Source organism: Oryctolagus cuniculus, chromosome 6, assembly GCF_051225735.1.
Source record: "Oryctolagus cuniculus isolate XC-2025 breed Fujian yellow rabbit chromosome 6, ASM5122573v1, whole genome shotgun sequence".
Lineage (NCBI taxonomy): Eukaryota > Metazoa > Chordata > Mammalia > Lagomorpha > Leporidae > Oryctolagus > Oryctolagus cuniculus.
This window is the reverse complement of record NC_142872.1, coordinates 79849236-79871106: the sequence shown is the minus strand read 5'-3', so window position 1 is coordinate 79871106 and position 21871 is coordinate 79849236. Positions and strand designations below refer to the sequence as shown.

The 21871-nt window shown below is 41.5% G+C and overlaps 1 protein-coding gene across 1 annotated transcript; it reads right to left on the bottom strand.

The window, feature by feature from the left end:
* Positions 1 to 460: 460 nt before the first annotated feature.
* LOC108175399 (large ribosomal subunit protein uL15m) lies at positions 461 to 18035 on the bottom strand. Its single transcript, XM_089336187.1, is given in 5 exon segments — positions 461 to 775; positions 777 to 799; positions 4309 to 4432; positions 8164 to 8329; positions 17998 to 18035. Coding segments are annotated over 5 exon segments (666 nt in total).
* Positions 18036 to 21871: the final 3836 nt, after the last annotated feature.

Below are 21871 nucleotides of genomic sequence, written 5' to 3'. Positions count from 1 at the left end.
ATCTTCTTGTCACATTCCTGAATTCAGAGGCTGAGGGTTTGCTACCTTGCTACTGGGCAGCAGAGCTACCCCAGGGCTACCACTGATCAGTTCATGGGCATCTGCTCCAATCCCAGCTGAGCCTACAGATCAGCCCCATTCTACTGAGGCTGCATTCTGACTTGCAATAAGAACAAGAGGAGGCCTGTAGGAGAAAGGTCATACTGTCCTATGGTTTAAAATGGTTACAATCTTCCTTCAACTGAGCATGCCTTTGAGACATAGACTCAGTTCCTCCATGCAGTCCTTGCTGCCTGCAGGTTTATTTGAATTTTAGATGAAAATGAAAAAAAAGATGATTGCACTGAAAACTGACATTGACATCTGGAAAATTATACATTAGGAAAATACAATGAGAAATCTGTATGGTCTGGTTTCTTTTCTTGTATTATTTCCATGCTCTGCTTTCTTGAAAGGGGATTCATGAACTATAGTATTTGAAGAGATTTTCATCTGCAGGTTTCAGGATTTTCTTATCTGCCATATTTACTACTCATCCTTGGGCAAGACCAAAGAGGATTCTGCCTTGGATCCTTTAGTGTACTAGCATTTTGAAGAGTTCATCTTTAATGATATCAGGTAACACATAGCCATACTTCCTGGTGAGTTCAAGTCTTGCTTCAGGAAATTTGGCACGATCTGCCGGGTAACCGTGGTTTTTGGCATCAGTGTAATAAGGCACCAGTGCTGTACGTGTAAGCATCTGCTTTGGGATGGGCTGTCCACACAGAAAAAAATGGAACAGGTATGCACGGAATTTCTAATAAAAAAAAGAAAAAAAAGGAACACAATTATGGACTTTACACATAATGACTATTATAATTTTTTTAATGTTTATTTATTTTCATCTACTTGAAAGGCAGAACTATGGAGGCACAGAGTGTTCTTCCACCCACTGGTTCACTTCTCAAATGCCCACAAAAGCCACAGTGGGGTGAGGCTGAAGCCAGGAGCCTAGAACATCATCCTGATCTCCCAAATGGACAGCAGGGGCCTGAACACTTGGGCCATCACTGGCTGCCTTCCTATACACATTAGCAGGCAGATGGATCAAAAGCAGAGCAGCCAGGACCCAACCTGGCGATTGGATATGGGATGCCAGTGTCACAAGCAGCAGCTCAACCTGCTGCTATACCGTGATGCTAGACGCCTCCAACCATGAAGACTTACTAAGTCTGCATTTGTATCTCAACAGTTTAGAAATTAGGAAGAAGCATTAGGATTTCTGAAAAAAAACAATGTTACAAAAATGAATTCTCTTAACTAAAGAGCAGGTGAAGATAGCTTAGTGATACCAAGCAACAGAGGGATACTGCCCAATCTTGGTTTGGCTTTTAAATTTTTTAAAGTACCTGGAACTTTAAACTGAACAAGAAGTGTTCTGAGAGTGAAGTAGCAAGAAAAGGCCTACATATAAAATATATAGATACTATGAGGCCTTTCACTGGTTTAGAACACAAATAGATAACTCTATGAAAGCAACAATGCCCTACAGGCCGTGTTTTATACAAGGCTGCTTTACCCACAGCTGAAAACACAAAATAGTTCACATAAATCAAAACAATATTAAAGAACTTACTGAGAACCTTAATATAACAGCACATATATTCACACAGCTGTTATAAAAATCTATCTGATTTAATGTATTAACCCATTCCTACACACATAGTACCCGGTATTCAATAAGGTAAATGGTTAACGCTCACTTGGAGCCTCCCAACTCTAACTAGTGTTTCTCCATCCTATTGGATAGTATCTGACAAACACTGACCACTGACTAAATATTTGCTGAATGCAAGAATGTGACAGTTACTCTAACACAGCTCATGTTCTAACAATATACCAACACAGAGCAAACGAGAAATGAGAACTGGAAGCTGCCTGCTAGGGTCAAGACCAAGAATTACGAAAATGAAGCCAGTCCCATATGGGCGCTGGTTCTAGTCCCAGCTGCTCCACTTCCAATCCAGCTCTCTGCTATGGCTGGGAAAGCAATAGATGGCCCAAGTGCTTGGGCCTCTGCATCCAAGTGGGAGACCTGGAAGAAGCTCCTGGCTCCTGGTTTCCAACTGGCCCAGCTCTGGCTGTTGCAGCCATTTGGGGAGTGAACCAGCAGAAGGAAGACTTCTCTATCTCTCTCTCTGTCTGTCACTCTCACTGTAACTTCACCTGTCAAATAAATAAATAAAATCTTTAAAAAATTTTCCTCCATAACTTAGAAAACTAAAATACAATGAAGTAAATTCTTCAGGTGGGAAATTACAACTGAATGGTCAGCCTGTGATAAGGCTTGTTTTACTGCTTTTTAATGAACAGCTCCCAGGATGACTTCAGAGCTGCCCAGGGACCAGGCCCAAGTCTGAGGGTGATGACTTTGCCCAGGCCTCCAGCTCAGGATGCCAGGTGCTGGCCAGCTACTGCACAACCAGCACGCCAAACTCTGTAATGACAATGACTTGAAAAATGTTCTATGCCACAAGGCCTTCCAAAATGACAGTGATTGTTTTACATACACACAAAGAAACAATCCTTTTTGTATTTGAGGCAGCTCACTCCGAAAACTGTGAATGATGGGACCAAAGAAAAGCTGCTCTAACCTCTGTCCTTAATGTAAAATTAATGGTAAATGAGAATTAATGGTAAAACTAGTCTTCAAACAGTACTTTATGCTTTGTGTGTGTGTGTGTGTGGGTGCAAACTGTTGAAACCTTAACTTAGTATAGAGTTGATCTTCTGTATATAAAGATAATTAAAAATGAATCTTAATGAAGAATGGGATGGGAGAGGGAGTAGGAGGTAGGATGGTTTGGGGGTTGGAGATCGGATATGTGGGGAAGAACTGCTATAGTCCAAAAGTTGTACTTATGAAATTTATATTTATTAAATAAAAGCTTTCTATAAAAAAGTTCCTCTATGCTAAACTAGAATGAAATGAGTATTAAGGTGAATATTTCTAGAAAGCTTTCAATTATGAGGGAAATGAAATGGTGGTTATTTGTTTCAAACTTTGACATTCAGAGAATATGAATACACTCCTTTTTCCTTTTTATATGTCGACTTTAAAAGAATTTTCAGTGAGCAATTTGAGTGGGAAAAGTTTAACTCCCATTTGAATATAAGAAAATCCAAGACCTTGTAAAAACATTTAGCCATTTCGTTTTCACCTCTGTAGCTTATAAAAATCCAGTTCATTTATTCAACAAATTTTAAGTGAGTCTCTACTACACATCAGGCACTGCTCTCCATGCCAGAGAGAGAACAGTGATCAAAGGTCGCTATCATCAAGATGGGAGACACAGAACAAACAGGAGACAGAGAATATCACACTTTGTCACCTTGTGAGGGCTGCCTAGGCAAACACCACGTAGGGCAAGGGGATAGGACATGACTGTGTATGTGTGTGTGTGTGTGTGTGTGTGTCTGTGAACCTGTGCATCTTCTGTTTAGCACAGGTAGGAAAGATCTCCCTAATAAGCAGAGACCTGGAAGAATGAGGTGCAGAGCCCTGGAGATTACAGGCAGAAGAATTTTTAGGTAGAGGAAACAGCAGGGTCAGAGGTGTGAAGGTGTAAGGAGCGCAGTCTGTGGAGAAAGGCCAAGGCAGCCTGCAACAGATCTGAACAAGCAGAGCGAGCATTAGGAGGGCTAGGAGGTGGTGCAGATTACACCCAGCCTCATAGCATGGCATGGACACCACTGGAGGTTCTGCACAGAGGAGTGACAGTCCATGCCTTAGAGAAGCCCTGTGCTGTGTGACTCCACTGTACGCAGGGGTGGCAGCAGAGAGTCCAGCTAGAAGGGAGCACAGACATCCAGGCCAGAGCAGCTGGAGAGGCAGGACGATCATGGACAGGCTGGACAGAACTCACAGGATGTGTAGGGTATAAAAGAAAGAGTCCAGAGGACTCCACATTTTGGGTTAAAAAAACAGGAAAATGGCATTGTCATTTACTCCATTTACTCAGTGTGCAAGAACACATGGAGGTGAAAGAGAAAAAAGATACCCCAGAAACACTAGGCTTGAGAACCCTGTGAGGTATTGAGGGGGAGGTGCCGGGCAGAATCTGGAGCGCAGAGGAGGAGACCAGAGGCTCTCTGCCCCTTGGCCCATCAGTCAGCAACACACTTCACTCATTACATCATAATAGCCCACATGATACTGCAGCCCAACAACAACTACCAAGGTTTACTCTTCACCAACTAATTCAAAAGCAGCAGGCAATATGAGACAAAGAGGGAAAGAAGAAAACGACCACACAGCAAGCTTACCCAGACTTCTCGGGTCGTAGAAGGCTGTAGTGACAACACCGCCGTTCTTCTCAATTGCAGCAATGGCTAGTTCTGAAGCCATCTGTACTTCAATATTAACTTTTGCCTTAAGGTTGTTAGCGCCCTGCATGATGTCCAGAGTCTGTTAGTAAATACAGTGGCCAAAAGTAAATTAATGGCATCAGAATTCCTTTCTAAACTGTGTTTTCCCTCCATAGTACCTATGATGTAACAGTAATTTGTATTGTAAATATCTCTGCTTTAGGGGCCAGTGTTGTGTAACGGATTAAACTGCCGCGGTGATGCCAGCATCCCATAAGAGCACCCATTCAAGGCTCTGCTACTCCATTTCTGATCCAGCACAGTGTTAATACACCAGGGAAAACAGCACAAGATGGCCCAAGTGCTTGGTCCCCTGACACCCACATGGGAGACCAGGACGGAGTTCCAGGATCAAGGCTTGGACCTGGCCCGGCCCCAGCTGTTGCAGCCATTTTGCAAAGGAACCAGTGCATGGAAGATCTTTCATACTCTGACTTCAAATAAGTAAATCTTTAAAAATTAGTAAATAAATAAATAAGTATGTCTGCTTTCAGGTTTCGTCACTCTGTTTTTACATTTCATGTAGCGTACTCTACACATACCAAGTATCTGAATCTGCGCTTCAGGGAGAAAGGTGGAAGACAACACATGCTGACTGCATTCACCAGTTTTATTAGAGCCTTGAAACTGAAAATAAAATAGTAATAAGGGAACCGTTTCCTAGAAAGTTCAGCATTGGAAAATATTGTAGCAAATATTTTAAATCTCAGCTTTTAATCATCTTTAGTCATTATATACTATACTTCCTATTTTCAAAATGAATCTACTAGCAATGATATGAGAACCTTGCCACTCTTGAGGCAATGCAAATTGTTTGACACTTTGGTGTAGTTGAAGCAAATTAGCTCCCAGGCAAGTTCCATTTAATTATGAATTTTTCATGTGTTTCATAAATACTACATCAATTCTAAGATGCATTGTCTCACATTTTTCACATCTAAAGATTGGTGTGTATTTCTTAAGATTTGTTTTATTTGAAAGGCAGAATTACAAAGACAGAGGGAGGGGAGAGAGAGAGAGAGAGAGAGAGAGAGAGAGAGAGAATCTTCCATCTGCTGGTAAACTCCCCAAACAGTTACAATAGCCAGGTCTGGACCAGGCTGAAACCAGGAGCCAAAGCACTTGGGCTGACTTCTGCTGCTTTCCCAGGTGCATTAGCAGGGAGTTGGATGGGGAATGAAGCAGCTGGGAATCAAACTGGCACCCACATGGGATGCTGGCATTGCAGAAGGCAAATTAACCCACTACATCATAATATGGACGCCACATCATCCATTAATGGTTCACTTGCCAAATACCCACAAGAGCCAGGTTTGGGCCTGGCCAAAGCCAGGAACTAGAAACTACATCTGGGTTTCCTATGTGAGTGGAAGGAATCAAGGTACTTGAGCCATCGTCTGCCGCCTCCCAGGTGCGTTACAAGAAAGCTAGATCAGAAGTAGATGCAGGACTCCATTCTAGGCACTCCATTGTGGATTTAGCCATCCTAAGCAGCAGCTGAACATGTTACACACTACAACACTTTTCTATAGTCAAAGCACTTTTAATTCAGTAAGAAAATGCCTTGCTATATTACTTGTGAATTTAATTACTACTTCATAGACTGGTTAACCATCCCCTTTTCTTGGCCATTGGTTAGGTTCCTATATCTTCAGCATCATAAACAGCACTTTCAGGAATGTCTTTATATCAGGCTTCTTTCATTTTGCTTTTTCTTGGGGACAAACATTCCCAAATTGGTTAATTCTGTGTTGAAAAATCAAAGCAGTCTTACTGTGCACTGTTTACTACAAACCTGAAATCCAGAAAAGGTAAACCAATTTACACAGCTGCAAACAATGTGTAACTCCTCAATTACTGCCCTGGGGCAGACTTTTCAGGATTACTTTTGCTGGTTTAATACACATACTCCTCAAGGACCATGGGATGTGAAGTTTAAGGTCATGGAGATTCCTGTATATTAACATACCTGTATATTTCTTTATATAGCTTGGGTAGACAAATGAGGCTTAGTCTTGTATTTGGTTTTCTCTTTTCAAATTATTTCATTTGGAAAGTATTTACCAATAGGTTCACTTTTTCAAAGGAATCTAGTTTTCCCATAAATATATGCTTCCCTCTAGTGGACAGGAAGTTACCTATACAGCTATATAGCAGAAACAGTACAAAAAGTTATTTTCTTATGAACTTCTGGTTGATTCAACAAATATAAAACTTCTTTACTGCAATTGGGATGGGATTTGGATTGCTCCTTTCTGAGTGACTTCATGAGACAATATTTGCAATACTGAAAATAAAGGAATGAATCAAAATACCTGTCTTTAGAGGAGCCTAAACTCCAGCAAAGAAACAACAAAACATAAATGCAAAACTTAATGAGTCATTGGCTAGCACTGTGGCTCACAAGGCTAATCCTCTGCCTGTGGCACCGGCACCCCGGGTTGTAGTCCTGGTTGGGGCGTCGATTCTGTCCCAGTTGCTCCTCTTCCAGTCCAGCTCTGCTGTGGCCTGGGAAGGCAGTGGAGGATGGCCCAAGTGTTTGGGCCCTGCACCCGCATGGGAGACCAGGAGGAAGCACCTGGCTCCTGGCTTCGGATTGGCACAGTGCACCAGCCGTGGTGGCCTTTTGGGGGGTGACCCAACAGAAGAAAGACCTTTCTTTCTGTCTTTGTTCCACTAATTCTGCCTGTCAAAAAAAAAAAAAAAAGGAACAACAACAACAAAAAATGAGTCAGATGTTCATGTAAATACTAATAAAAGTTCTCCTAGCAGAATAAAACAAAATAAGACTGAAAGGGGGGTACAGAGAGCTGGTGCTGTGGCACAGCAGTTAAAGCTGCTGCCTGCCTTGCTAGCATCCCATATGGGCACTGGTTCGAGTCCTGGATGCTCCACTTCTGATCCAGCTCTCTGCTATGGCCTGAGAAAGCAGTAGAAGATGGCCCAAGTCCTTGGACTCCTGCACCAGCATGGGAGACCTGGAAGAATCTCCAGACTCCTGACTTCAGAATGGTGCAGCTCTAGCCGTTGTGGCCATTTGGGGAGTGAACCAATGGATGGAAGGCCTCTCTCTCTTTCTCTCTCTGTGTAACTCTGACTTTAAAATAAATAAATAAATCTTTAAAAAAAAGATGGTACACATTCTCTGTTACAGAAAGCTGTCAAAAAGACTGTCTTCATATGTAAACATTTGAGCAGAGAAGCAAAGGAAGTGAGTGAGCAAGCTAGCCTCTCTGAAAAGCATTTAGGACCAGGCGACAAAGCCCATGACAACAAAGTGGCTTTCCAAAACCATAGCTGATGGTTTCTTATGGATGTACCTCAAATGAGATGAAAATAAGGGACAGAGTATTATTATATGGTAATCAAGAAATACTTCTATTGGGCCTGGTGTTGTGGCAAAGTGGGCAAAGCCACTGCCTGCAATACCAGCTCCCATATGGGCACCAGTTGGAGTCCTGGCTGTTCCACTTCTGATACAGCTCTCTGCAAATGGATTGGAAAAAGCAACAGAAGCGGTCCAAGTTTTGGGCACCTGCTACCCATGTGGGAAACCTGGAGGAAGCTCCTGGATTCAGCCTGGCCCAGCATTGGCCATAGTGGCCATCTGAGTAGTGAAACTCAGAAGGTATCAGCTCTCTGTCTTTATCTCTGTCTCCTTTTCTCACTGTTACTCTCTTTTTGAAATAATATAATAATCTTTTTCAAAATAAAATCTTGTGTGTAGCATTGAAAGATCTAATCCAGACTTACCTCCTCTATCTGTTGGACACCATAATCCCTTTTATGTGGCTGGATGGTCACACCTCCTCCACTGATGAGCATGGATAAGTCAATAGTTTGCATAGGGTCAACTCATCCCAAATCTATAACATATTGCAGTCTACTGAGACACAAATCCTGCTACTGGCCTCTGAAGCTAAATATAAGAATGCAACAGTTAGAAAACTCAAACTTCCTGTAACATCTTTACATCTAGTCAAAGCTTTGTCTTGTATTTTCTTCCATCATATTTGATGGTTTAACAAAATAAACCCCTCTTTGCTACAATATATGCACTATTACTTGACTTGGGGTAGTAAAACAGAATCAGTACTGCTTTTGTTCCACTGAAAATAACTTGTCTAAGCATTTGCCTCACTCATTTACACATATAAAGAAATTTAACCCTCTATTTTTACACCAACAGATTTAATGCACTAGAGATTTCAGGTTAAGCAAACATGTCTTAAATAGAATACAAAAAGTGGGGCTGGCATTGTGGCACAGCAGGTAAAGCTGCCACCTTCAAGGCCAGCCTCACATATGTGTGCCAGTTCGAGTCCTGGCTGCTCCACTTCCAATCCAGCTCCATGCTGATGTGCCTGGGAGAGAAGTAGAAGATAGCCCAAATCACTGGGCCCCTGCACCCAGGTGGCAGAGCTGGAAGAACTCCTAGCCCCTCACTTTGGTCTGGTCTAGCCCTAGTCATTGCAGCCATTTGAGGAGTAAACCAACTGATGGAAGATCGATCTCTTTGTTTCTCTGTCTCTCTGTCTCTCTGTCTCTGTCTCTCTCTCACTCTTACTCTCTCCCTCCCTCCACCTTCTCTAACCCTGTCTTTAAAAATAATTAAAAGAAAATTTCTACAAAAAATATAAAAATCATGAACTCAAAAGGAAAAATCGATAAATTTGGCTTCATACAAAATGAAAATATTTTCTCTTTGAAAAACAATTAAGAAAATGACTGGCCGGCACTGCGGCTCACTAGGCTAATCCTCCGCCTTGTGGCGCCAGCACACCGGGTTCTAGTCCCGGTTGGAGCGCCAGATTCTGTCCTGGTTGCCCCTCTTCCAGGCCAGCTCTCTGCTGTGGCCAGGGAGTGCAGTGGAGGATGGCCCAGGTGCTTGGGCCCTGCACCCCATGGGAGACCAGGATAAGTACCTGGCTCCTGCCATCGGATCAGCGTGGTGCGCCGGCGCAGTGCGCCGGCCACGGCAGCCATTGGAGGGTGAACCAATGGCAAAGGAAGACCTTTCTCTCTGTCTCTCTCTCTCACTATCCACTCTGTCTGTCAAAAAAATAAAAATAAAAATAAAAATAAAAATAAAAATAAAAAAGAAAATGACATGTCCAGCCACCAGTTAGGAGAAAGTGTTTTTCAAAACATGTATCTAACATGTATCTACCAGTGCACTGGGATCTAGAATATCTTCAGAGTTCTTAAAACTCAATAAGAAGACAATCCAATTAAGACATGGGAAAGAATTTTGATCAGATATGTAATGATTTGGGAGAACATTTTGTCTGGTCCTTAAATAGTTACGACTTCATCTTCCACATTACATAGCAGTCTCATTCCTAGAGAAATGGAAGCACAAATCCACTTGAGTTGTATAGGATTGTTGATAGCACCTTTCTTTGTAATAAACAAATCAATATTGTGTCAATGGGGTTAACAAACAAATTGTGATAAATCTATATGGGGGGATACTACTTGCAATAAAACAAAATGAGCAACGAATCCAAAAACATGATTAACCCTAAAACAATGATGCTGAGGGAAGAAGTGCTGGGAAATGCAAAGAAAATTATTTTGACAAAATAATCAGTGATTCTTTGAGGATGTGCCAGAGCTGGGAAGAGACAGCATAGATTACAAAAGAACTCAAGGAACTGTGTGTGTGATAGATGGTCCACCCTCTGGATTGTGGTGATAGTTAGAATGGCATACTGTAGACTAAGACCATAAAATTATATACTTTAAATATGTGCAGTTCATTGTGCATCAGTGGTATTGCCATAAAACTGCTAAAAAAAGCAAAATGTATTTTATGAGTTACTAAATGTCTTATCAAAAACTTAGTTTTGTATAATTTGCTTTTTAAAAATCCAGCAGATTTTGAAGTCTTCTCATGTTGATTATTTATACATCATTCATACCTTTGAAAGCTATCTTTTTTTTTTTTTTTTTTGGACAGGTTGGACAGGCAGAGTGGACAGTGAGAGAGAGAGACAGAGAGAAAGGTCTTCCTTTGCCGTTGGTTCACCCTCCAATGGCCTCCGCGGCCGGCGCACTGCGCCGGCGCACCGCGCTGATCCGATGGCAGGAGCCAGGAGCCAGGTGCTTTTCCTGGTCTCCCATGGGGTGCAGGGCCCAAGCACCTGGGCCATCCTCCACTGCACTCCCTGGCCACAGCAGAGGGCTGGCCTGGAAGAGGGGCAACCGGGACAGAATCCAGCGCCCCGACCGGGACTAGAACCTGGTGTGCCGGCGCCGCTAGGCGGAGGATTAGCCTAGTGAGCCGCGGCGCTGGCCTGAAAGCTATCTCATTCTATGAGCACAACACAGTGTAATTATCCATTCTGTTGATGAGCATCCAGCTTTTTATTTTACGAGGAGTATTGCTATTAACATTTCTGCATGGGGTTGTCATTGTGGTGCAATGCTTGTGATACAAGCAACCCATACTGGAGTGCTGATCCAGACCCAGCTGCTCTACTGCCCATCCAGCCCCTTGCTACTGTGTCTGGGAAGATGACTGAAGTACTTGGACTCCTGGCTCATGATTTTTTTTTGTCACTCTGCCTTTCAAATAAATAGCTAAACAAAAAATCTTTTTAAAAATATTCCTGTATGTCTCATAGTACGCATGTATGTGAGGGAATATTAGTCAGGGTTCTCTAGAGAAACACAATGAATAGGACACAAACAGGAAGAGATTTGTTACAAAGAATTGACACACAATTATGGAGTCCAAGATGTCCCACAATCTGCCATCAGGAACTGGAGACTCAAGACAGCTGATGATGTAATTCCAACCTAAATCCAAAATTCAGAGACCCACAGGGCAAGTAGTGCCAGTCTCAGTTTAAAGGCGAGGAAACCAGTCTCAGCTCAGAAAAGCAGGCAGGAAGCAAAAGGGGCGAATTTTTCTTTCCTCTGCTTTTGTTCTGTTCAAAACCTCCATGGATTGGATGACACGTAACCACTTTGAGGAGAGCAATGTACTTTTAATTCTGCTGATTCAAAGTCTAATCTCATTCAAAGACAACCTCACAGACACACCAAGAAGTAATGTCTAATCTGGATACTCCACAATTCATGATGTTGACATGTATTTCATCACAACAGGTTTCTAAAATCTGTCCCACAGTAGAGTTGGTGGATCTTAGCTATGCACATCAGCAACTTTACAAGATACTCTCAAGTTGTTCTTTGAGGCTTTTCAATTTCAGACTCTTATCTGCACTATATACAATTTAGTCATGTAACAATCTTTCTAATATCATGGATAAAAGTGCTAAATTTTTTTAATGTGTATTTTCTTAATATAAGAAATGCTGGGCACTTCCTTATGTTAGTCATTTGGATTTTCCCTTTGGGAAATTGCCTACAATTTGGCAGGAGGAATCCTGGGAAAACCAGCCAAATTTTCTCTCAAATATAACCAGTTACTTCAATATCTTCTGTTGAAAACAATGATTTTTAACTAATATGAAATGTCATGTTACCCTTCATATATGTTTCTCTCAAGTAGGTGTGACATTTTTGCTCCCCTAGAGTTTAATTCTGCTTCAGAAATAAATCCAAATAACTGAGGATATGTATTACTACACTTTTCCTTACTTTCTCTACAATACCTGAGAGGAGCTTCTTTGGGAAAGAAAAGGTTTCTTTCAGCTCACAGCTGGAGGTGACAGGATCCAGTTGTCCCGCAGTTCATCATGAATGGAGGTTGCTCATGGGTGTGGAAGCATGACCACAATGAAAGGGGAGACACAACAGTTATGCAGAACCTGAACTCAAATGATCAAAACTTTCTTGAGACCCACCCTTGAAGGAGACTCCCCCAAGGACCCAAAGAGCTCCCATTAGCACTACCTCCCACCCACCACAATTAGATCAATCTCTACCCCTAATCCATAACCATTAAGACATCACTGTGTAAATAGCTGCATGAACTTTGGGGAAACAATTCCTGCATACTCATAACAAATTATTCAGCAAATGATTTGACTCGCTTGTCCTTGTCTGTGCTGGCAACTTACTGTTGTAACTTCTGTCACTCTAAGTGATATCAAGCATTTGATAGAGGTGGTTATGAATCAGTACTTTTCCCCTTTTAATAATCCCTAATATACCTGAATTTCTATTCTACTGTGTTCATGAATTTATGTTTTGAAATTTTAAAGCATAATTAGGATATTTAAACATTTTGAATAAAGTGTAACTTATTGGGATTTTTTTTTTTTTTTACCTTTTAGGAGCTCTATTAGTTACTATAGATCAGTGAGAACTTTATAGTATTTGTCCTTTTGGGACTGGCTTATTTCACTACGTATAATGTTTTTCAGTTTCATTAGTCTGCTGCAAACAACAGGATTTCATTTTTTTATTGCTGTGTAGCGTCCCATGGTGTACATATCCCATAATTTCTTTATCTAGAATTCAGCTGATAGACATTTGGGTTGATTCCATATCTTAGCTATTGTGAATTGAGCCGCAATAAGCCTGGGGTTAATTGGGACTATATTCCATTAATAGACTAATTCTGAGAAAATTGATAATCTTACAATATTTGGCATGCCTGTCCAACTGTTTATCCTTTCTGCATCTTGGTAGCTTTATATTTTCCTGATATAGCTCAAATAACTTCTTTTCCATATGTACAATAAAATTGCCTCTGTGTTCTAATATCACAATCTCATGTATAGAAAATCTTAAGGACATTGAAAACATATTAGAATTTATAAACAAGTTCAGTATAGCTGTAGGATACAAAATCAACACTGAAAAGTCATTTATATTTTTATACATTAATAACAAACTGAAAAATAAGTTAAGAAAATAATAACATTTACAATGGCATACAAAAGAATAATGTAGGAGTTGATGCTGTGGCATAGCAGGTAAAGCCATCACTTGCAATGCCAACATCACATACAGAAGTTCCTGAATGGAGTCCTAGGTGTTCTGCTTCTTTTTTTTTAAATTATTTTATTTAGTTGAAATACAGAGTTTCAGACAGATAGAGGGAGAGACAGAGAGACAGAAAGAGAGAGATCTTCCATTTGCTGGTTCATTCCCCAAATGCCTGCAAAGGTGAGGGCTGGACCAGATTGAAACCAGGAGCCAGGAGCTCATTCTGGCTCTCCTCCATGGGTGTAGGGCCAAAGAACTTGGGCCATCTTCCATTTCTTTCCCAGGTGCATCAGTGGGGAGCTAGATTGGAAGTGGAACAGCTGGGATTTGAACCTGCACCCGCATGGGATGCTAGTATTTAAAGCTGCAGCTTAGCCCATGGTGCCCCAATGCCACTTCCGGCTTTCCCTCTAATCTAGCCTCCTGTTAATGTGACTGGAAGGCAGCAGATGATGGGCCAAGGACTTGGGCCCCTGCCACCAATGTGTGAGACCAGGATGGAGTTCCTGGATCCTGGTATCAGCCTGACTATCCCTGTCTGTTGCAGCCATTTGGTAGTGAACTGGCGTATGAAAGATTCTCTCTCTCTCTCTCTCTCACTCTGTGTGTGTGTGTGTGTGTGTGTGTCTACCTCTCACTCTGTTGCTCTGCCTCTCAAATGAATAAATAAATCTCTTTGCAAAGAAGAGCAAAATACTTAAGTGTAATTTTAGCCAATGAATTAAAAGACATGTATGTTGAAAACTAAAACACTAATGAAAGAAATTAAAGTTAAATAAAATAAAATTAAATTAATTGTATCTAACAAAAAATGAAAAGATATCCCATGTTCATTAACTGGATGAATCAATATAGTCAAAATGCGCATACTACTCAAAATAATCTTCAGATTTATGCAATGCTTATCAAAAAACAATGATATTTTTCACAAGGAGAGCAAAAATCCTGAAATACATGTGGAGCAACAAAAGATACCAAACAGCCAAAGCAGTCTACTGGAGGAACAAAGCTGGAGGCTTTACAATAACTGATTTCAAATTATATTACAAAACTATAATAAACAAGACCACAAAGTACATCCATAAAAGTAGACATATGTGTCGCTCCCCCTCTTTGTGGAGGAACGACACAGGACCCTGCGCTGTTCTTTTGTCTGCTCGGCCCTTCCCGGGTTTGCTGCTGGTTCTTCCCGGGTTGGCTACCGACCCTTCCACCTCCGTGGAAGGGCGGTTCCCCCTGCCATTTTCCCCACTTCCGCGGGGGAGCGGCACACCGCCGGCCGGCTCTCTCGGGGGCTGCACAGGTGTTCCTTCAGATAGATGTTCCTGGTGCATATTGTCTCTCTCCTCCTTTATAGTCCTCTTCCACCAATCCCAACTCTGCTACCCACACGCCGAGTACGCTGCTCTCCTCCAATCAGGAGCAGGTCCTGCTGTTTATTGGTTGAACTGGAGGCAGCTGTGTAGAAGCTGTTTCCTCCTCTCCCAGTGCCATATTGTGGGAGAGCAGATGCATAAAATGAGTCTTAATTCCAGTAACTTAGTCTAGTCCGAGTTGCTCCCAGTTGCTCCCCACAATATGGAGCAATGGAACAGAATAAAAATCTCAGAAATAAACAGACACACTGATTTTAGAAACGGACACCAGGAATACACAATAGATAAAGGATAATCCATTCCATGAATGATATTGGGAAAACTGGGTATTCATTTGCAAAAGAAAAAAATGTACTTTGCCTTCCATCACACACACAAAAATCAACATGAATGGATTCAAGAGTTTATCAAGGGTCCCAAAATAATAAACTCCTAGAAGAAAACATAGGAGAAATGTACCTTGACATTGGTCTTGACAGTGGTATTTGGATGGGACAACAAAAGCACAACTAAGCAAGTGGCATTACATCAAACTAAAAAGAATCTGCAGATCAAAGAAGCCCATCAGTGTAATGAAAAGACAACTTACAGAATGAGAGAAAATATTTGTAATTATATGTCTGATAAGAGATTAATATCCAAACAAAACAAATAGCTAATGATATTGATGATCTACTATATAACATAGTGCTTACAACTGAAACACTGTGATAACCATCCTTTCATTACTATAACAAACTACCTAATAGAAGCTACTTATGAAGCAAGGAGGTTTATTTGGTTGGGCTCATGATTTCAGAGATTCACAGTTCACATTTGGGCAGGCCTCATTGGTTCAACGATCTTGGGATGCTGGAAGATGGCAGAATATATGAGAACTATCAAATGTTAATCCAGGACACAGTGAAAGAGTGCCTAGGCTAGACTCAGGTTTATTCAACCAATTCTCTCATGAGAAGTACTTTTGCAGAGCATGCCTCCAAAGATATAAGCATTTTCCACTAGGCCCACTTGCTAAATACCATGAGACCCACCTTCTAACCACCATAGCAGGTTCAAATCTGATAATCTACTAGTCATGAATATCAATTCAGTGACCATTAACCTAAGGGCTTTAGGGACCAAGCTTTAACACATGGCCCTCTGGGAGGCACACAAACCAATATCCAAACTATAGCAATAATGTTTAAACAACTAAAGTTGCTAAGAGAGTCAAGCTTATATATTCTTACAAAAAAACAACAAAACACTAATGAAAATTGTGAAGAGAGTGGGAGGAAACTTCAAAATATGATGGATATGATTATGGCCTTGAATGTGGTAGCAATGTCACAGGTGTATATTTATCACAAAACACTGCAAGATAACTATACGAAATATGCACCCTATTTTTGTATCATACATCAATGAAGTGATTTTTTTAAAGGTTTATGTATGTATGTATGTGTGTGTATATGTGTATTTTTAAAACTTTTATTTATTCGTTTGAAAAGCAGAATGAAAGAAAGAAGGAGACAGAGAGAGAGAGATCTTCCATTCACTGATTTACTCACTAAATGGTCCCACTAGTCAGCCTGGTGTAGGCCAAAGCCAAGAGCCTGAAACTCCATCTGAGACTCCCACATGAGTGGCAGGAGCTCAAGCACTTGAGCCATTTTCTGTTGCCTTCCCAGGTACGTAGCAGCAAGCTGGATTGGAAGTGCACCAGACTGCACCTTAACTAGCTCTCTGATATGGGATGTCTGTGTTGCAAGTGGAAGCTTATCTTGCTGTGCCATAATGAATGTATTTTTGAAATTTCTGTTGTGAAGTCAGAGTTGCAGTGTAGTAATGTCAGCATATCAGAGTGCCAGTGTGAGTCCTGTCTGCCCCACTTCTGACCCAAATCCCTGCTAATGCACCTGGGAAGGTAGTGATAGCACATTTAGTTGGGTTCCTGCCACGCATACCGGAAACCAGGATGGAATGTCTGGTTCCTGACTTTACCATGACCCATCCAGTTGTAGGTATATGGGGGGATGAGCCAGTGGACAAAGGATCTCTTGGTCTCTCCCTCTGTCACTCTGCCTTTCAAATAAATAAATAAATAAATAAATGCATTAAAAAAACACTGCCTTAAATAATTTCTATTAAATTTTTCATCAGTAATCAGTTTGTTGTGTAATGATTAACTGACAATAATGCTGAATTTTTTTATTAGTAATTTATTTACTTACTATTTAAGAGTGGACAGAGTTAGCTACATCATTTCATGTACTCCCCAAATGCCTGCAATGACCAGGGCAGCTTCCAAGTGCTGGGAAACCAATCCAGATCACTCATGTGAGCAGCAGGCATTCAACTACTTGCTATCTCACAAGCTGCATGTTATCAGGAAGCTGAAACCAGTATCTGAGTCTGGGGCTGAGATGGAACTTGAACACCCAGATAACAACTTGTAGTTGTTTATGAGTTTATATCTCTTTAAATCAGACTGGAACTGAGAAATAAACAAGATATATCTATATATATCCTGAGACAGAAACAAAACCCATATATTCACATACAACCACGTCTACCAATAAAACCATCCACAAACACCCATGCTTAGGTGTACCACCCTGTTGCACAGTGGATTTACAGACAATATTAGCCCTTATGTAACAAGTTTGTGGGCAGCTACCCAAGCAGGTGGGCATTTTGGTTACCAGGACATTGATTGCCATTGATGTCCATAGAAAATGGTGCAGGGGCATAAAGGTGTGGGAACTTGAAACCTTCATCTTCCCAAGTTCATCTTCTCAACACTCTACCACTTCAAGTATTCTTGCCATATAATCTAGGCTTGATTCCTCCTCTGAAGAGATCTCAGTGTGGGGCCAGGAGTACACAACGGGTGTGGAACATTACAACCATAACAACAATGCAAGTTATGATGAGAAAGCATAAGCATAAGATACAACACAAAATACCCCCAACCATTATTGACTTTCATTATATTGCACCCGAACTAAAGTCTCTAGATGAGTCCAAGGGAAGTTTGTTAACCAAGTCCATTGTAGTATAGTCAGTGGCTGTGGCTACCTTCTGAGGTAGCTGAGATGCAGGGCTGGCAGGCAACTCGCTGCACATTCAAGCCCATAGGTTGGTCACATTTGCAAAGCTGTTCAGTCCACAAGGGGATTTGTAGACATCAAGTTGTACGCATCTTATGTGGGCAAAAGTACAGTCGTCTATCTGCCATCCCTTCCAGGGGAGGATGGCAGGCATGTTTGGCATTTTCTTTTGTCCCCAGCTTCCACTGGCTGAGCTATCTTCTCTTTACCTCCTGTTGGATATGGCTGCATTGTTGTCTATCCACATGGTGTAGGCTGTTCTCAGGCTCTAAAAACTTCTATAAAAACTTCACCTTTCCAAGTCCATTTTTTTAACTTTTATTTAGTAAATATAAATTTCCAAAGTACAGTTTATGGATTACAATGGCTCCCCCCCCATAATTTCCCTCCCACACGCACCCCTCCCATCTCCCGCTCCCTCTCTCATTCCAGTCACATCAAGACTCATTTTCAATTATCTTTATATACAGAAGATTGATTTAGTATATATTAAGTAAAGATTTCATCAGTTTGCACTCACACAGAAACACAAAGTGTAAAATACTGTTTCAGTACTAGTTATAGCATTACTTCACATTGGACAACACATTAAGGACAGATCCCCCATGAGAAGTAAGTACACAGTGACTCCTGTTGTTGACTTAACAATTTGACACTCTTGTTTATGGTGTCAGTAATCTCCCTAGGCTCTAGTTTTGAGCTGCCAAGGCTATGGAAGCCTTTTGATTTCGCTGACTTCGATCTTATTCCGACAGGGTCATAGTCAAAGTGGAAGTTCTCTCCTCCCTTCAGAGAAAGGTACCTCCTTCTTTGATGGCCCTGTTCTTTCCACTGGGATCTCACTCGCAGAGATCTTTCATTTAGGTCTTTTTTTTCCAGGGTGTCTTGGCTTTCCACGCCTAAAATACTCTCATGGGCTCTTCAGCCAGATCTGAATGCCTTAAGGGCTGATTCTGAGGCCAGAGTGCTATTTAGGACATCTGCCATTCAATGAGTCTGCTGTGTATCTCGCTTCCCATGTTGGATCGTTCTCTTCCTTTTTGATTCCATCAGTTAGTATTAGCAGACACTAGTCTTGTTTGTGTGATCCCTTTGACTCTTAGACCTATCAGTGTGATAAATTGTGAAATGAAATTGATCACTTGGACTAGTGAGATGGTATTGGTACATGCCACTTTGATGGAATTGTGTTGGAATCCCCTGGCACCTTTCTAACTCCAAGTCCATCTTTTCAACAGGTAGACCTCTGTAGAGGCTGCAGTCCTGGCAGAGTCCTTTGTCATAGTTCCTATCAGATAATCATACATAAGAACACATTTTAAAGAACCTTTTGGATTTGTATATCTTAATTTAAGGTTGGACCACAGACTCTTTTTTTAAAAGAGATTTTTTTTAAAGATTTGTTTTATTTATTTGAAAGACAGAGCTACAGATAGAGAGGTAGAGCCAGAGAGAGAGGTCTTCCATCTGCTGGTTCACTGCCCAAAGGGCTGCAACAGCTAGAGCTGTGCTGATTGGAAACCAGGAGCTAGGAACTTCCTCTGGGTCTCCCACGTGCGTGCAGGGGCCCAAGGAATTGGGCCATTTTCTGCTGCTTTCCAAGGTGCATTAGATCAGAATTGGAGCAGCTGGGACTCAAACCGGCACCCACATGGGATGCCGGCACTTCAGGCCAGGGCTTTAACCCACTGTGCTGTAGTGCCAACCCCAGATCACAGACTCTTTTTTTTTTTTTTTTTTTTTTTTTTTTTTTTTGACAGGCAGAGTGGACAGTGAGAGAAAGAGACAGAGAGAAAGGTCTTCCTTTGCCGTTGGTTCACCCTCCAATGGCCGCCATGGCCAGCGCGCTGCGGCCGGCGCACTGCGCTGATCCGATGGCAGGAGCCAGGAGCCAGGTGCTTTTCCTGGTCTCCCATGGGGTGCAGGGCCCAAGCACCTGGGCCATCCTCCACTGCACTGCCGGGCCACAGCAGAGAGCTGGCCTGGAAGAGGGGCAACCGGGACAGAATCCGGCACCCCAACCGGGACTAGAACCCGGTGTGCCGGCGCCGCTAGGCGGAGGATTAGCCTAGTGAGCCGCGGCGCCGGCCCAGATCACAGACTCTTAAACTTTCATAGGCTCACCCCCTTGTCATCTGGTTTTTGTTGCCATTTGTTTTTTAAAACCACCACCACCAACAAAAACAACAACAAAACCAGAAAAACAAAAGCAAAAACATTGCTGATCTTTCATCCTTAGCCTTGTTCTTTATGATCTTCTGGTTACAGTGGACTCATTCCTGGTTGTTGCTCTGATTTGGTTCCCTGGTGTAGTAGACATGGTTGCAAACCAAGAGTCAGTGTTATAAACCCCTTCAGCCATATATAGGAGTAACCTAGAGGTTTATGGACAGGAGCCACAAATTAATTTTACTTGAAGTCTATTCCTAAAAATTAACATCATCAGTTCTGTACACAAGAGCAATCATGTCAGAATCATGCCATCATTATCTGGCTGGGAATTGGACTTTTGTACAAAGCTCATAGGTGGTGGGCATGAAACTCTAAAGGAAGAGCACATAACAAATCATCAACAGCAAATCAAGTTTGTACCTAAAAAATCATAAGCAATCTAACTGTATTCACATTATAGTTGATGGTCCAAGGTGAGTATGAAAATTTGGTTTCTCTCATTTTAATCCAGATTTAGAAAATGTTTCCATTCAGGAAGACTAACCAAGGAAGGCTTATATTTTTTTAAAGCTAAAGTACCAACTTTTTGAAGTTTAAAACTACTACTAACAAGTGCTCATTGTGTGTACTCACTGAAAGGCTGAGAGCCCTGGAAGTCAGTTATTCTGTGGATATTTTTAGACACATAAGTGTTTTAATTACTACTTTGTTATGAACTAAAGAAATTGTTTGAACAATGTTTTGAAACCAATTACATTGTCGTAAAACCAAAAATTCCCATTAGCAGTTTCTGAAATCTGGAGGAATTCAGTAGGAAGGAAAGGTAAATGTTTTGGCTTTTGTTTATAAATACACAGTCCACCAGAGTGTTATAAACTACAGATCACAGGAAAGTCTTTGGGGCTTGACAAAACATTTAAGGAGAGAAGTAAGGATGTTGTCAGTAACAGACACAGAAACCTACAAATGACAAGTTTCAGTCTCTATGTGGTTACTTTTCTGTCATGTTTGATCTACAAGGTTTCAAGAATCTGTCAGGCTTTTTTTTTTAAAGCAGAATCTCTGAAATTTTAATTAGTTTGCTTTGTCAGAAACATATTTACAAATATTTTTAATGCTTTCTTGGATTGTAAATGTTGTAGTGAGGAGGGCTGCAGGTGACAAAAGACTTAAAATCACACTAATGAAAATTTGAGACACACGTTAGTGGTTAACAAGTAGGTTTACTGAAATCTATTGTATGTAGTGCTGTAGAAGTCTCAGCAGTTTTTGATAACAGCTTCACCTACCCCCAACCACCAGGTGCTTATGGGTTAACAGACAATAGTGACCTGAAGGGAAGCCCTTATGTAACAGAGTTCCAGGCAGCTAGTCAAGCAGGTGCCCTGATGGTTACCAGGACATGGATTGCCATTAAGGCCCACAGATAAGACCACAAGGGCATAAAAGTGTGGGAATTTCTTCCCAAGTTCATCTTAACACTCTTCCACTTTAATTATCATTGCCATACAATCTATAGGTGCCTCCTGTTCCAGAGAGATCCAAGAGCAAGCTGAGGAATACACATAGGGTATGGAACAGTACGTTCAAATGCCATTAAATCAATGCAAGTTACAACAAGACTGTATAAGACATGACATATAATACCCCCCAACCCTCAGTGAATTTCATTATATTGCTCCTGGGGTAAAATCTCAAAATGATCCAAGTACAGTTTGATCATCAAGTCCAGTGTGGTCAATGGCTATGGCTTCCTTCCAAGGTAGGTGAGCTGCAGAGCTGGCAACTACTGCATATCCAAGAAGCCAATCGTTTGGTCACTGCTGCAAATCTGTTGAGTAGCCATCAGGTTGCATTCATCTGATGAGGGCAAAAGTGCAGTAGCCTACCTGCCATCGCAGGGGATCACAG